The 17,785-nt window shown below is 42.2% G+C and overlaps 1 protein-coding gene across 2 annotated transcripts in view; it reads right to left on the bottom strand.

The window, feature by feature from the left end:
• ASAP2 (ArfGAP with SH3 domain, ankyrin repeat and PH domain 2) overlaps positions 1–17,785 on the bottom strand; it is a 326,350-nt gene that overhangs the window by 140,960 nt on the left and 167,605 nt on the right. For both annotated transcript variants that reach the window (XM_089672021.1, XM_089672023.1), the window contains exons 4-6: positions 16,225–16,299; positions 7,940–7,989; positions 2,587–2,716 (exon numbers count right to left, since the gene is read on the bottom strand). In XM_089672021.1, coding sequence (XP_089528147.1) covers positions 2,587–2,716; positions 7,940–7,989; positions 16,225–16,299 — 255 coding nt within the window. The remainder of the gene's footprint in view (positions 1–2,586; positions 2,717–7,939; positions 7,990–16,224; positions 16,300–17,785) is intronic.

Genomic DNA, 17,785 nt, shown 5'->3' with positions numbered 1-17,785 from the left:
ATACTTCTAGTCTATTCATTCACAGAAAACTGAATGAATGACAAGGCTGTGTGTGCAGAGCCCTGCAATGTCGTGCTGTTTTCAAATTGTGTCACCAGGTACAAGGAGAAGATCACCCACCCGCTGTCACAGAGAGGTAAGTGCTGGCAGTGAGAGTTGGCTGCACAGGAGCTTGTTCTATGGGTGTAACATGCTCCCAAAGGTGAACGTATCCTTTAACATAATACAAACAAACATACATACAGTATATATTTTTTTGGTGTTTTTATAACATCCAGAGTTCAGCTTTAAATCTATATTTCACTGAACAGCAGATCCATCTACTAATTGTATGGTTATGGAAAGCACCGGTTAACACTGTTCTATCCGCGTCTTGGGAGTGTCAACTGTGGTACACAAAAATCAGAAATGATTTGTTTACATTACATGAAGGGAAACGTGGACTTATCAGTAAAAACAATAATACATACCTCTAATGATACTTGCAACTACCCAAGTAACATATCACTGTCTCCAGTAAATAAACTGGTAACACTTTATGAGAGCCAGTAAATAGGCACACGGTGAAGTGTATGTACCCTTTTGTGATCGGAAAGTATTGCTACTTAGTAACTGTGTTCACTAATGCTGGGTACACTCTCAGTCTTATTTCGTTCAACCCAGAGGGCTGGATGAAATATAAGAGCTTGGGAGGAGCTTGCTGAACTAACCGGGGGACCCCCCCTCAGAACACACAGGTCACCGATTGCAGCCATTTGCTGCAAGCAATGATCACATGCCAATCGGATGCTGGTTTTCCTGTATGCCGGTTTGGCAGAAGCTGGCTGTTCTGCCGAATTCTGTTGGACAGGCTGCTGTACACATGGGCCGAATGTTGGCAGGTTTCTGTTAAACCCGCCGACATTCGACTCCTGCGTATGTGGCTTTAGTGAACTTGGGATTCACCTCCCCTAAAGTGCCTGATAAATCACTGTGCTATCAGTGCACAGGTAGGATGCAGGATTATATGGGGCCAAGAAATGAGATATGCAGGCACAACACTAGAAGACAGGTCCCAATTACTGGCAGCAGATAAAATGTAACATTTAAATGCCCATCTTTTTCGAAAACATTATGGATCACTTTTTATTAGTCGAATAATAATGCATGGGTAGGTGATTTTGCTTCTATTCCATAAGGAGACTGAAGAGGCTTCAGGTATTGACAATATCCTTAGAACTTAGAGGCCCAAGTAGTACACATAAGCCAAGTGTCCCTCGTTTCAACTCAAGCCATAAGCATAGTTCACTAAATCTAGCTGTATCCCGACAGGGTTCAAACACATTGTAGAACCAACATTATAAGATCTAAAAGGTTTCATTTACCTTCTGTATAGAAATTGTTGTTCCATTTTGATGAAGATGGCCTTCTGGAACGCAAAAGGAGTGACAGAAGCCATTTACGTCAAATTAGAACAACTAACCCTAAATACGGGTGGAGGCCTTTGACACCATCTGTAACAGATAATGTCATTAAACATCTTTCCTCTGCAATGTGACAATAATTCACAACTTCAGCTGTGTAAGTCATGTCCCCGAATTCATGACACCAAAGTGATTGGCTTATGCCAGCAGTCTTCAAACTGAGGCCCTTTGCGTGCCTTTATCCAGCCCTAAGGGCACTATTCCATCCACTGGCACCAACAATGGGGCATAATTCCTGTAGTTAACACCAACAATGGGGCACTATACCTTTAATTGATACCAGCAATGGGGAACTATTCCTCCAACTGACACCAACAATAGGGGCAAAATTTCTCCCATTGACACCAATGATGGGGCACAATTCCTTCCATTGACATAAAAAATGGAGCATTGTTTACTCCCACTGGATGCCAGGACGTTTTCTACTCCCACTGGCTTTAGTCCAGCCCCCCTAAACGCTGAAGGACAGTAAACTGGCCCTTCATTTAGAAAGTTTGGAGACCCCCAGATTATGTATTTGGAACAGGGTGGTTTTATAAAATCCCATCATGTTTTTGGAAAAACATCTATATCTCATTAACATTTATAGGTAGTAACACCGGGGATGGTTGATCTAGGAAGTATCCGATTGCCTTGTGGTGGAATTGAGAAGGAATATATATTTTTTTCTCCTGCTGGAGTAAATCGGACCATGCTTTATATATGTGTTGCCTTCGTTCCGGATCAACTGTGGGTATGGGGTTTTGTATGTGGAGGTTTTAGATTTATTTATTCTGTTTAGTTATATTTTCAATCCGACTAACTTACTACAGTATGTAACTAACTTAGCATACATCAAGATGACTGCATTAAGGTGACAAAGCAACCCATATCTATAAATCCTAACAATTAAAACTTATAACTGAGGAATCTACGTGGATGAGAGATGAAAGGTCTTCAACATCACAGAACAAGTCCATTTGTATGTGACTAACTACTACTAGACACAATATTATAAGCCTAATATTAGATTATAAGCCTAATAATGATAATAATATAGCAGGTACTCATAACTTCTTACTTGCCTGACCATAGAAGGCAAGACTGCACCATATTTCCCCAGATATATACATAGTCTGTTTACCTCACACATCTGTAACTGGAACAACCTTCTTTCTTTCTCCATCTCCTCTGCAATTTCTGCTCCGCTGATTTCTGTGCGAATCATCCCATGCAGCTTGGCATGTTCCTTCTTCTCCTTCTCAATTTTGGTCCTGATTGTAAATTTAAAAAAATAGGATAAGAGATTTGACAAATCCGAGATAAAATCACTGCACAGATGAGCTGCCATTTTGTAAGACTGAATAAATATATATACCAGAATGCTGTGACATACTTGAGTCTCCGGGCACCTAAGAAGATTCATCTGATCAATCCTTTAAGAGCATAAAGAATCGTAATCCATGAGTTGCTTTTCATTTTAAGATTATGGGATTACTCAACAAGGTACTTTGTCCCCTATTCTCCCTATGGTGATCTAGCCAAACTTAATACTCAGTTCAAAGTGGATTTTGGATGGCTGATTCCACCCCAGACACAAAATTTTCCTTATCCCTCATCTGAGATTTACCATAAGTAGTAAAGCCTTCCCTGAGATCAAACCCATTAAGGTGTATGAGAGTGTATCCATGTTATAAAAAAATAAAATTGTATAAACTAGGGAGCTCCAGGATCTTGGCTGCAATGAACACAGAGACCTAAACCTCTGCAGCAACTAGAAGCTATGCACATCTCTTCACATTTAATAATCCAATGGCAGAGCCATCATAGCCACTAGAGGCTCTACCATGGATTACTGATTGACACAGTATTGTCATACATCTGAACTAGAGCTGAAGTGTTATGAACTCAGTTGAGATAGAAACATCTGAAAAATGCAAAAAAAAGGGATGAAGACAAGACATGGAAGGTAAAAAATCTCTGACATGTTTCTAAATATAAAGGAGTGAGACAGCAGGCGATCCAAAAGGTGAGAATGAAATAAAGACGCATTAACACATCAAATATTTTTTTTCCAGCAAAACTAACTTTAGCTAGAGACTGGAAGCTGCAGCTCCTTCCATTCCCGAACTCAGACAGAAGGTTGATAATGTAATGGTTAACAAGCATTTGTCTAAGCTCCAAAAGACAAACAAGGAATTTTTTATGAATCTGGGAACCCTGGATACAGCTGCAACACCAAGAGCTAGATAGGGCTAGCCTTTGATGTCTTGGCTTGGGGTGAAAGGGGAAGGGGGGTAGATTGACACAGGAGGTGGGCCTGAGGTTTGAACTGCTCCCTAAGCCCTCACTGGGTATACGCTAATAGAATTTCATTCTACATTTTTTGCTGTAAGAATGTTTGCTTTTCTAATCATTACTGGGGTCAACAAGATGGAGATTTTTCAACTGTAGTAATGAGAAAATTTGAAGGAGCAGGATGGAAAAGGTTTCTCAAATGTACGATGCTAACAGTGTATCTGGTTTTCGTTACGTAAAGTCCATTCATTCCAAAATCACATGTAAAAGGCAAATAAAATCTTGAACTACTTTTGAACAACAATTGAATGTTCTGAGAATTTTCATACAAATATTCCTAAGAATTTTCATACGGAATTCTACTAGTGTATACCCAGCTTAATACTGTTCAAAGCAGAATTTGATATTCTTTTTTTTCTGCCTTATATCCACTATAATCTATACTTCCTCTTATTGATGGCCATCCCATATACTTCATCTGTTGGCCATGTTTTCCTAGATTATATTAAAGCTTCCATTGAAAAAAAAAGGAAAGAAAAGAAACATGCTATTGCACAGGGCAGCCCCGTTCACCCTCTTCTCGGGTCTCCTGCTGGTGCTCCTGACTAAACCTCCCACCTACCCCCTCCACCAAGTGCCCCCATAGCAAGCTGCTCGCTATGGGGGCACTCGTGTGGGCTTGCTCCTGACCTGTCCTGTTTGCATCTATTGACACAGAGAGTGCGGTTCAGCCCTGCCCCCCACTCCCTCCTCAAAGATTTGATTGACAGGAGAGGGAGCCAATGGCTCCCACTGCTATGAATCTGCCCAGTAAGGAGAGACAGAGCCAGGAGAGACACTGCTTTCATGCACATTGATGGCTTGGGAATGGGCTCAGGTAAGTATAAGGGGAGGGAGAGAGATCCTCTGACAACTATATTTTTAATATTTATATAACAAATAATTGTGGATGTCGACTTAGAATGCATTGTAATCTCTAATAGCATGGTCATGTCAAATTATGGCTGTACTCTCATTTGAAATCCAATAAAACATTGAAAACAGAGAATGAAAGAGCAAATCTAATATCGCTGATGAAATGTAAATTTGGGATGGACTAACCCTTTTGAACTTATTTTAGCTTACAGAAGGATGGCCTCCATTGTGTATAGGGAATTATCAAACATCCTATGTAGGGTTACTGCAGATCTGTTGAGTTTTTGTATACGATTCAGTTTCAGCTAGATGTTGAATAGGTAAGCCACCTAAAAGGCCGATTAATAGTACTTTTACATAATAGCTCTGTCTTTTTCCACAGTGGTGTGGAGAAATTTCTAAAAAATGTTGTTTGAAGCTATTTATCTACAGTTTTGGTAGCACATAAGCGCACAAGGGAATACATTGTAAAATACACTTTAAAAAGCATGTATTTTTAAAGCATAACTTTGATCTCTTAACCAACATTGACTATTTTTAATCCTTATGCTGCTAGCATTAGTAAATATATAAGAATATACATCATATTTACTTGTTTTAAACTTTTTTTTTTTTTTGCTCTTGTGCACACCGCTGGATCAAGATCGAGGTCAGGTAAATATACTGGGGAACTGGGGAGGATCCTCTGCAACAGAAGGATTTTTACCCCAATGCATAAAACAGGGCTTGACAAATTTGCTTTGAATCTAGGGGCAAGCTAAAAAAGTTAAGAGCAACTTTTTTTTTTTTTTAACATAGCGTGCGTTGTCAGCGCCTGGGGCAAGGCAACTTTAGACCAACGAGTTTCACGCAATGCGATTTGCTGCACAACAATCACAGCCCCACGTTTTAGGCGCCAATGAAAATAATGGCATCTCAACCTGCATTTTGCAATCACAGCGATTCTGCTGCGATCCCAAAATGCCCAGGGGTGAATGGAACCACCCAGGTTCATACATATGTGATACGTTTTCAAACTCATAGGTTTGCATGACAGGCTAGATATTATGTGCTCCTATTGAGGTGGTTCACACAGATGCGATCCACATGCATTGTATTTTGAGTGCCATTATGAAAAGGGTCCTATGCAAGTTTGTAACGGTGCGTTCCAGACTCGGAAGTGATAGAGTAGCATGCCGAGATAAGAGTTCACACAGGATTGCTATTAACAGGAGTTTTTGCATTAAAGTCTGCGGGAGGCCACTTTGCATTAAAGACTAAGGGAGGCAGTGTGTAAACCCAGGCACCAGGTTGCAATTTCTAGTCGCCATGGCAACCTGGTGCCTGGGATTTGTCGAATCCTGGCATAGAATGCATCAAGTTAAAAAACCTTGCACAGGTGTCAAACTGGGGGCCCTCCAGCTGTTGCCAAACTAAAAGTCCCATGAGGCATTGCAAGGCTGACAGTTACAAAGCATGACTCCCAAAGGCAGAGGCATGATGGGACTTGTAGTTTTGAAAAAACTGGAGGGCGGCAGTTTGATACCCCCTGGGCTTTAGAATCACTTTAAGAAGCAATACATAAATGGGCCCCAATTTTCCTGTACCTCCTCGGGACTCGGTGCTGCGATTTTTGAACTTGAGTGAAGAGGCCTCCATATACTCATCAATTCCACTAAATAGGAGGCACCACTCCCTCTGTTATATATTTATATATTGTTTAGATCATGGAACAAGAAAAAAAAAAAACGCAGCAGTGAGAAATGTTGCACAAATCTTGCCACATGAATTTCCAGATAGACATACAGTATATGAGGATATAAGAAGCCAGCAGCTGACTAAGCCAAACCGACCCAATCAGAAAACTGGAATAAACCCTAACATAACTAAATATCAGAGCATAACACAATTTCAGACAATCAGAAAACGAAAGCTAGCTCTTGATTGGCTGCCTAAAGGTAAAGCCCTATTTTTATCTGCTTCAGTTCAGCGGTATGACTTCGCTGACAGCCTAAATAAAAGACTGAAGGGAATATGTGCACTGCGCTATTCCCAGAGCTCTTCTGTGACTCAGATGTGTTTCAATATCAAATTTATCATTTTATAGAAAAGCTTGGTAACAGTTTTCAGCAACTACAACAAAAAGATTGAAATAAGGATCTTAACCTGCTATTTGCAGTATAAAACAGTGTTCCGGCACAATCAGCAGAGGGTTACAATATAGTCTTCGATGAAAGCAAGCTTTTACTGAATCCAACGCATTGCTTTGTTATGTGAAACTAAAGAACTCCAAGCACTGTCTACATCTGGTAACATAACATAACCCCAGTGTCATTTAAAAAAAAATAATTAAAAAAGCCATTCAGAAAAAAGAAAAAAACGCAAAAAAATATAGTTTGTTGGCTGCCATAGTGACCAACCAGGTTTATCTTTTATTTCCTGATAAAGGAATAAACTTTTGTGTTTATTCATGATAAGCAAAAATTGTATTTTTGTTCTTACTTTTGCAGCATAAAAAAAAATATAAAGAACAGTCTTTTGCCATCTCCCAACTGATCACACACTTTAATTTATCCTCATTTGACATAATGCAATAAGCAGAAAATCTATGCTAAGACCACACTACCATTAGAAGCCATGCTGAAACAAGTGACAGAAAGAGCAACCAATAGTGTGTGAGCAGGGAGGAAATGCATTAGACTCAGGTTACATGCGTTCTTTTCACTTTGTGGTTTTTCTGCAGTGTGGACCAGAATTATGCTGTATACACACAAAATCACACAATGTCAGGAAAAGATCATATTCCTTTGTAAACCTTTAAATCGAGTATATAGAAAAATATAAAATATAAGTCTGTATGTATGATTTTTAAATTTTTCCAGATATGGAGTGCAGAAGTGTCCTATGGCTTGCAAAAAAAAAAAAAATAAGGATACAACACTGTGTCCCCTTATTTGCAAATCTTTTCAATCAACTAGTTCACCTCTCACAGTCATGATCTGTAGACCCCACAGAGTTCCATAGAAAACCTGTCCTCTGGCATCTAAGGCGAGGATGCCAAAGTGGACCATGCCTTTGCAATGTAAGCTAGCACGGCTGCTTGTAATTTCCATCAGTAATGCATGTGACAACACAGAAGCATGAGAGAGAGTCAGTTGTCACCTCAAAACAGAAAGTGCCTCCATCGCAGAATTACCAGCCATAATTTTAATGAGAACAAAAATACTAAAAGCAAAAGCAAACATGATAATGCAATTGTGATAACAACCTCATAATCCTTGGTATGAACTAAGTTTATAACTTACACTTTTGTTTCATAGTCTTTCCATGCCTTATCAAAGGGCTTCTTCAAGTCCTGCAGAACAATGGAAAAAAAACCAAAAACATTAACCACTTTTTGAAGACCAAGCATTTCCTATGACTTTTTTTTTACAAGTTTAAATCAGTATTTTTTCACTACAAAATTACTTATAACCCCCAAACATATATATATATACATATATATCTATATATATATATATATATATCTATATATACACACACACATACATACATATATATCTATATATACACACACACACACACATATATGCACACACATATACATACATACACATACATACACACACACACACACACATATATATATATATATATCAAAGACCCTAGAGAAAGAAATGGAGATCGCCGCAATTTTTTTATGTCACATGGCAAGTATTTTTTTTACAAAATATACACTTTTGTGAATTACAAAAAAAAACAAAAAAAACACACAACAAAACACAGTATATACCCCAATTTTTTTGTAATATATGAATACCTAACATGTCATGTTTTAAAATTGTGCACGTTTGTGGAATGAGGAGAAACTATGGTATTTAAACATCTCCATAGGCGATGCTTTAAACATTTTTGGAGGTTAAATGTTTAGAGTTACAGAGGAGGTCTAGTGCCACAATTATTGCTCTCGCTCCAACGATCACGGCAATACCTCACATGTATGCTGCGAACATCATTTACATATGTGTGTACGATTTACGTATGCGTTTGCTTCTGCACTTGACCACAGTGGAATGGGGGCGCATTAAATATTTATTTTTTTTATTCTGTCCCTTTAACTTTTTATTTCTTTTATCACTTTTATTCCTATTACAGTGAATGTAAACATCCAGATGACAGGTCCTCATTAAAAGGAGATCTGGGGTCAAAAAGACCCCAAACCTCTTCTTTACCTTGAAAAGCAAAAGATAAAAAAAAAGTTTTTTTTTTTTTTTTTTAACTTTTTATTTAAAAAAGAAAAAGCATTTGTTTACTTCTGCTAACTGGAAGTGACATCATGACGTCGCTCTAGCTCTCTATCATGATACAGGCGATAAAAGACCATAGAGTTTTTCATCGCTGCCATCTTGAGGAGGCCGCACCGTAGGATTGTTTCTCAGGCCAGCTGGCGTGAAGGGTAAGCCCAAGAAACACCGCCAAGAGGCAGGAAGGGGAGGGGGATGGAAAGCTATCAACTAGTACTGCTAGGACCGCTTTCATGTGAAAGCTGTCTGTCCACTGAAAAAAAATGATACTGGGGTTATGGCCGATTTCTTCAGCTGATTTCTTCAGCCATAACTCCCGGTTGACAACTTGAAAACTGCAACGTTTCTATACGTATTGCGGTCTTCAGTATACAGAAATGTTCCAGCACTTGGTGGCCACAGGCTACCTGCTAAACCGCTTTAATTTTCACCCAGGCCTTCATCTTGGTCATCTGGGTACAACTAGTAAGATCTCAATAGCTGCTGAATGGCAAGAGATACTGAGCCTATGTAAATGCAGACCTAGTGCATCTCGGTCCTTGACTGGTGGGACCTGTCACACAATGCAACAGAATAGAAATATACACAAAATCATGTGCAAAATCAAAATCTCGTCAAAACCAAAAAGTCTTGCGTTAGGGAAAAGCTAGTTTCTTGGCATCATTGAACATGCAGAACTCGGAGGCTCTGAATTGAGTAAAGCTTCAATTGCAACTGGAAATGTGTGCAGTTTATCCATTGATTTCACTTGTAGCCTGAGGTTACTCCTTAATGAGGCAACAAGGTGATCCTAGGACAACTAGTAAAAAAAAAATAACACAAAAAAACCCATCCACCGTTCACCATATCTATCCTATACACTCCACCAGATGGAGTATGCCTAAGGCTCTATGTACACTGGATTTGAGTTTAGCCTTTTGCCTGTAGAAGCAACTAATGTTTTCCTATGTGTCCATGCACATTAGGTAGTCTACAGTAGAGGCGTTTAAGCTCAGGGTTTGAGAGCGTTGTTCTGGCAGAAAAAAAAAAACACTACAAGCTCCTAAACCCTGCTAAAACAGGGGATGCGGGGGCAGCTGCAGCAGTAACAGGTTACATGTTAAACCCTGAATACTGGTGTAACATACAATGTGTTAGAAATAATGAACTTATCCTTGAAGACAGGAGTGTGCTAATGGCAAGATCACTGGCTGAAAAAGGAAAAACTAATGCAGCCACCATACTTAAGGATTTGTAAAGATTTGTGTTTTGGGTTTAATACAGGGGTGGGCAAACTTTTTGACTTGAGGGCCGCAATGGGTTCATATATTGGACCCGGAGGCCGGACCAAGAGTAGATGAATGATGTGTATGTGTCATCCATAGTAAGTATAGTAATATTCCCCCATAGTAAGCATAGTAAGTCATCCCCCATATAGTAATTCATCCCCCCTATAGTAATTCATCCCCCATATAGTAATTCACCCCCCATAGTAATTCATCCCCCCCATATAGTAATTCATCCCCCCTATAGTAATACATCCCCCATATAGTAATTCATCCCCCATATAGTAATTCATCCCCCATATAGTAATTCATCCCCCATATAGTAATTCATCCCCCCTATAGTAATTCATCCCCCCTATAGTAATTCATCCCCCATATAGTAATTCATCCCCCATATAGTAATTCATCCCCCATAGTAATTCATCCCCCATAGTAATTCATCCCCCATATAGTAATTCATCCCCCATAGTAATTCATCCCCCCTATAGTAATTCATCCCCCATAGTAATTCATCCCCCCTATAGTAATTCATCCCCCATATAGTAATTCATCCCCCATATAGTAATTCATCCCCCCTATAGTAATTCATCCCCCATAGTAATTCATCCCCCCTATAGTAATTCATCCCCCCTATAGTAATTCATCCCCCATATAGTAATTCATCCCCCATATAGTAATTCATCCCCCATATAGTAATTCATCCCCCATAGTAATTCATCCCCCATATAGTAATTCATCCCCCCTATAGTAATTAATTCCCCATATTAATTCATCCCTCATATAGTATTTCATCCCCCACAGTACTATTCCCCCCCAAGTAGTAAGCCAAGTCCCCCCTGTGTCAATTCACTTACCTTTGCTCCGCGCGTTCCTCTCGCCGTGTTCCCGCGCCGTTCCGGTCTTCAGGGCGGACTGTGAGAGGAGCCTAGCTCCCCTCACGTTCCTCACGCTGCCCCGCCTACACACATTCTGACAGCCGATGTTTGCCACGCTCCGCGGGCCGGATTGAAAGGTCCGCCGGGCCGTAGTTTGCCCATTGCTGGTTTAATATCACCTTAAAGCAGAGTTTCACTCAACCTATCAAAAAATAAAAGTCAGCAGCTACAAACACTGTAGCTGCTGACTTTTAAAAAACAGCCACTTACCTGTCCCTCGGTCCCGCGCTGTGTCCCCCGCAGCTCGTTTCACAGGCTGTCCTGTATTCCAGGAGGCTGGCATCTTCAGTGTGGGCACCCGGCTGTGATAGCTTGCGGCTTCACAGCCAGGTACCCACTGCACGAGCAGCGCTGCGCTTCGAGAATGATCCTGTAGTCTTCTGGGACCTGTCACATGTCCCTAAAGACTACAGGGAGGGAGGGGAGGACACCTTCCGCTTCCGATCACCTAGGCGATCGGACCGCAAGTGGGAGCGGGTACATGTCAAATTCAGGTACCAGCTCCCCAAAGGTTCCAATCCTTAATGGGGACCGGGGGAGCAGTCCTTAAAGCAATACCCAGAAGTGTATTAAATTATCACAGACAGGAACAGTGCTGCCAACAGCAACCAATCATCTTCAGCCTTTAACATTACAAAAGGTAAAATACAGGCTGCAAAGGACAACAGATTTATACAAATCCTAAACACAGTTTCCTTTATGCTTGGTTCACACGATTGCACTTCCCTGTTCTTTAGAGGCCAGTTCACACCACATATAGCCCAGTGCATTTTTTTCTGCATCGATAAAGCACCAATAGTAGGTTACATATGGGCAGTACAGTGGCTAAATGGTTAGCACTTCGCCTGGCAGTACTAGGATCGTCGGTTCAAATTCCAACCACGGCACCACCTGCCTGGAGTTTGCATGTTCTCCCTGTGCCTGCGTGGGTTTCCTCCGGGTACTCCAGCTTCCTCCCACACTCCAAAGACATGCTGGTAGGTGAATTGGATCCTGTCTAAATTGTCCCTAGTATGTGTATGTATGAATGTGAGTTAGGGACCTTAGATTGTACATCCCTTGAGGGTTAGGGACTGATGTGAATGTATAATATATATGTAAAGCGCTGCGTAAATTGATGGCACTATATACCGGTAAGTGCCTGAAATAAATACATGGTTTCCAATGGCATAGTTCACACCAGTGCAATCAGTTCCAGTGTGTTCCAGTTCCAGAAAAAAGAAGTAGCTGCATTTTTTTCTGCACTGAACTGTACTGGAACACAGTAAAAACACACAAAAAATGCACAAGTCCTTATTAAGTTGGAGAAAAAGAAAGTAGAAAATATTAACTGGAATGCATCAAAAACATATCGAAAATGCACATACAGAAATGCATCCGGACTGCGTTTCTATGGTGTGAACTGGCCCTAAGGCATTACTGAGATGGATGGGAAGACAGGGACATAAAAATTCCCATCCTCTTAAAATGGGCCAGCACCTGTGTGAACCTGCATCGGCAAAGCACAGCACCCGTGTGAACCGGCATCGGCAAAGCACAGCACCCGTGTGAACCGGCATCGGCAAAGCACAGCACCCGTGTGAACCGGCATCGGCAAAGCACAGCACCCGCGGGAACCTGCATCGGCAAAGCACAGCACCTGCGGGAACCTGCATCGGCAAAGCACAGCACCTGCGGGAACCTGCATCGGCAAAGCACAGCACCTGCGGGAACCTGCATCGGCAAAGCACAGCACCTGCGGGAACCTGCATCGGCAAAGCACAGCACCTGCGGGAACCTGCATCGGCAAAGCACAGCACCTGCGGGAACCTGCATCGGCAAAGCACAGCACCTGCGGGAACCTGCATCGGCAAAGCACAGCACCTGCGGGAACCTGCATCGGCAAAGCACAGCACCTGCGGGAACCTGCATCGGCAAAGCACAGCACCTGCGGGAACCTGCATCGGCAAAGCACAGCACCTGCGTGAACATGCATCGGCAAAGCACAGCACCTGCGTGAACCTGCATCGGAAAAGCACAGCACCTGCGTGAACCTGCATCGGCAAAGCACAGCACTTGTGGGAACCTGCATCGGCAAAGCACTTGTGGGAACCTGCATCGGCAAAGCACAGCACCTGTGGGAACCTACATCGGCAAAGCACAGCACCTGTGTGAACCTACATCCGCAAAGCACAGCACCTGTGTGAACCTGCATCGGCAAAGCACAGCACCTGCGGGAACCTGCATCGGCAAAGCACAGCACTTGTGGGAACCTGCATCGGCAAAGCACAGCACCTGCGTGAACCTGCATCGGCAAAGCACAGCACCTGCGTGAACCTGCATCGGCAAAGCACAGCACCTGCGTGAACCTGCATCGGCAAAGCACAGAACCTGCATCGGCAAAGCACAGAACCTGCGTGAACATGCATCGGCAAAGCACAGCACCTGCGTGAACCTGCATCGGAAAAGCACAGCACCTGCGTGAACCTGCATCGGCAAAGCACAGCACTTGTGGGAACCTGCATCGGCAAAGCACTTGTGGGAACCTGCATCGGCAAAGCACAGCACCTGTGGGAACCTACATCGGCAAAGCACAGCACCTGTGTGAACCTACATCCGCAAAGCACAGCACCTGTGTGAACCTGCATCGGCAAAGCACAGCACCTGCGGGAACCTGCATCGGCAAAGCACAGCACTTGTGGGAACCTGCATCGGCAAAGCACAGCACCTGCGTGAACCTGCATCGGCAAAGCACAGCACCTGCGTGAACCTGCATCGGCAAAGCACAGCACCTGCGTGAACCTGCATCGGCAAAGCACAGAACCTGCATCGGCAAAGCACAGAACCTGCGTGAACATGCATCGGCAAAGCACAGCACCTGCGTGAACCTGCATTGGAAAAGCACAGCACCTGCGTGAACCTGCATCGGCAAAGCACAGCACTTGTGGGAACCTGCATCGGCAAAGCACAGCACCTGTGTGAACCTACATCCGCAAAGCACAGCACCTGTGTGAACCGGCATCGGCAAAGCACAGCACTTGTGGGAACCGGCATCGGCAAAGCACAGCACTTGTGGGAACCGGCATCGGCAAAGCACAGCACTTGTGGGAACCGGCATCGGCAAAGCACAGCACTTGTGGGAACCTGCATCGGCAAAGCACAGCACTTGTGGGAACCTGCATCGGCAAAGCACAGCACTTGTGGGAACCTGCATCGGCAAAGCACAGCTTAAAGCAGAATTCCAGTCAAATACTATCTAAGCTTAAAGTGTTAGTTCACCTTTACAAGAAACCTGCCTGTGCAGATAAGGGGTGTCTGTGGATAATAAACTGTGCGTCTCTGACTAAAGTTGAACAATACCTGTGCTATAGGTGTAGGCCATTTATGTACCTCATGAAGCCTGACTGGAATACTCCCAGAACGTTACTAAATAAAGCCTAGCCATTACTGCTCACTTCCAGCATCCGTGAGCTCGCTCTCTGAATCAGAGCCCCTCACATGCGCTCCCTCTCCCCTGACGCAGTAGCTCTGAGCTCAGCATCTGAGAGCTCACTCCTGTGATGGTGGAAGTAGACAGTAATGACTAGGCCTCACCCAACAATGCCCTGGGAGTTTTCCAGTCAGGCTTCATGAGGTATGTAAATGGCCTCCACCTATAGCAAGGGCATTGCTCAACTTTAGTCGGTTTGCTTTTATCTACAGAAACCCCTTATCTGCATAGGCAGCTTTTTGGTAAAGGTGAACTATCCCTTTAAACCTGTTCCAACCATTCCAAGTCCTATACCAACTACCCTAAAAAGGGAAGATGTCTATACTTTCCTATTCTGAAGGTGCTCCATTCCGGTCACATGATCTCCCCAGCGGCCAGCTTCAGGGAAGAGGAGAGATCGCTGACAACGGCTGCAGAGCCTGGGCAATGATGTCACCCATAGGCTTACTATGGGGCCATCCATTGTCAGCTGTCCCTCCTCTACACTGAAGCTGGTGCTGAGAGCCAATCATGTGACCAGACTGGACCGCCCTCAGAATAGGTAAATATAGACATCTTTCCTCTAAAGCAAGCGTCTCCAAACTATGGCCCTGCAGCTGTTGAAATACTACAAGTCCCATCATGCCTCTGGGAGTCTTGCCTGTGGCTGTCAGAGTCTTGCAAGGCCTCATGTGACTTGCAGTTCCTCAACCTAGATGGCCATAGTTTGGAGACCCCTGCTCTAAAAGGTAGTTATTATAAGGCTTAAAAAGGGGATGGGAGTAGCTTATGGCCTGAAAGGGCAGCTTTGCCGGTGTGACAGCGAGGAGCCCGGACCTGTCAGCCATCGGCTGTCATCCCCCCTCCGATGTGTCCGGACTGGATGGAGCCGCCGCACTGACACCAGCACCCAGCTCTCTCAGGCCATAAGCAGCCCTAGTATCCAGAGGAGAGATATCCTTACCAGGCTGTATATCCATTCCATCTTAAAGGGGGGACCTCTGGCAGACTTAATCATATACTATACATTGCGCATTTTAAATGCGCATCTGGTGAGTGTGCATTTTTACCACCTTCTGCACTTCACCAAATCATCTCTTATACAAATTATACGTATATTGGAATACAGAATTCCTCATTTTAAGCACAAGAAATTCCACATTTAAAGACTATGCACTTTTTATGGGACATTTATTCATTGTTTATTGATATTTACCAATTTTAATCACACACAAGTCCATTTTATATATCGTTTTATTTCACATATTAATTCTTGGATTCACATGCACTGGGCACTTTATGCATTTATCAGTTGTGTATATGATTTTATAGAGCTGCACTCCTTTGTTACTTAGACATTTGGAGAGAGATCACGGCTTCCAAAGAGAGAGCAAGAGGCCTTCTCTGCAACATGCTGGCGGGGGACAAGTTTTCTACCTTTTTTTCCTGAAGAAAACAAACTGTTGGTCTTTCAATACATTTTATTTTGATGCACCTAGAATGTATTTAGCCAATTAAACTTATCATTCAGTTGGGCTTTAGGATGTAATATGTAGATTGATTCATGCTGTACACATCCAATGCTTAATATTTACAACGTGAACATATGATACAAAAAAAAAAAAAAAGATTACCTACCCCTTTTACACCTTTGAGATCTCCTTTCAATAAACTATCCAGTGGGAATGTGATAATGTTGTTCATATTCTGGACCTACAACAAAAATGGAAAGGAGGTAATTAGTGTGATCAAATAAAATCTACATTGAGAGGTAACCAAGTGTTGCTCTGCTAAATCACACAGAAAACCACCAGGAATTTATTGGTTTCAAAATGAACTTATTGGTAAGTTTGCAGGATGTCTACAGCAATACATTTCTGACATCTCCCAAAATGCAGCAGCAGTTTCACTTCTCCAAATCTACACCTTTTATCATTAAAAAAAGGCCTTTATAAATGGAGGTAGGTCTATATTGTCATTAGGATGCTCTTGATATATATAGAAAAGATCATTTTAGCTTTTTCTATTTGTTATACAGTAGTATCTTGAAAGGTTTGCGAACATCATGGCGATTCACGATTACACATACTATATCTGTACATACATATATACACACATATATATATATATACACATACATACACACACACACACACACACTATCTGACAGAAGTGAGTCCACCCCTCATATTTTTGTGAATATTTATTATATCTTTTCATGTGACAACACTGAAGAAATGACACTTTGCTACAATGTAAAGTGGTGAGTGTACAGCTTGTATAACAGTGTAAATGTTCTGTCCCCTCAAAATAACTCAACACACAGCCATTAATGTCTAAACCGCTGGCAACAAAAGTGAGCACACCCCTAAGTGAAATTATCCAAATTGGTCCCAAAGTGTCAATATTTTGTGTGTGGCCGCCATTATTTTCCAGCACTTCCTTAACCCTCTTGGGCATGGAGTTCACCAGAGCTTCACAGGTTGCCACTGGAGTCCTCTTCCATTCCTCCATGATGACATAACGGAGCTGGTGGATGTTAGAGACCTTGCGCTCCTCCACCTTCCATTTGAGGATACCCCACAGATGCTCAATAGGGTTTAGGTCTGGAGACATGCTTGGCCAGTCCATCACCTTTACCCTCAGCTTCTTTAGCAAGGCAGTGGGGTCGTTGGAATACACACACTTTTTTTTTTCTTTCTCCGTGACCTTTCTGATTTTGCCTCGAAATTCAGAGTGGGTATTGACCAATTGGGGTTAATTATATCAACTATGTCTGTCATAAAATTGATGTATATGATTGTTTATAATGGTATGATTGTTACATGATGTCATTAGCTATATATATTTTGTCCTAGTTCATGTATAACAAGATCCAAGGCCCTCAGGAAGCGTTTTTTCCATGAAAAAACTAGTATATGTATGTAGGTTAGGGACCTTAGACAAGCGACATTACCCATTTTATAAGTCTTTTACCATGTTTATTTGTGATACATGTATATGGTAACAATAAAATACTCTATGTATTGATATTCTTTTTTGCTTTATACCTCGGGAGGCACATATATAGACCCAATTAGAAGTGTTGTGGTTCTATTAAATATATAGGAATGGTACCTCCAGAGGGAATATTAACCCCATATCCATTCTCCAAATATGCTTCTTGATTTCACTTATTGAAAAGCAGTCTAAGCTCCAG

This window comes from Staurois parvus, unplaced genomic scaffold, assembly GCF_062004578.1.
Source record: "Staurois parvus isolate SC_StPar_1 unplaced genomic scaffold, SC_StPar_1.0 ptg000118l, whole genome shotgun sequence".
In the NCBI taxonomy this organism is placed as follows: Eukaryota; Metazoa; Chordata; class Amphibia; order Anura; family Ranidae; genus Staurois; species Staurois parvus.
Note: the sequence above shows the minus strand (reverse complement) of the source record. Positions and strands in the feature narration are given on the sequence as shown.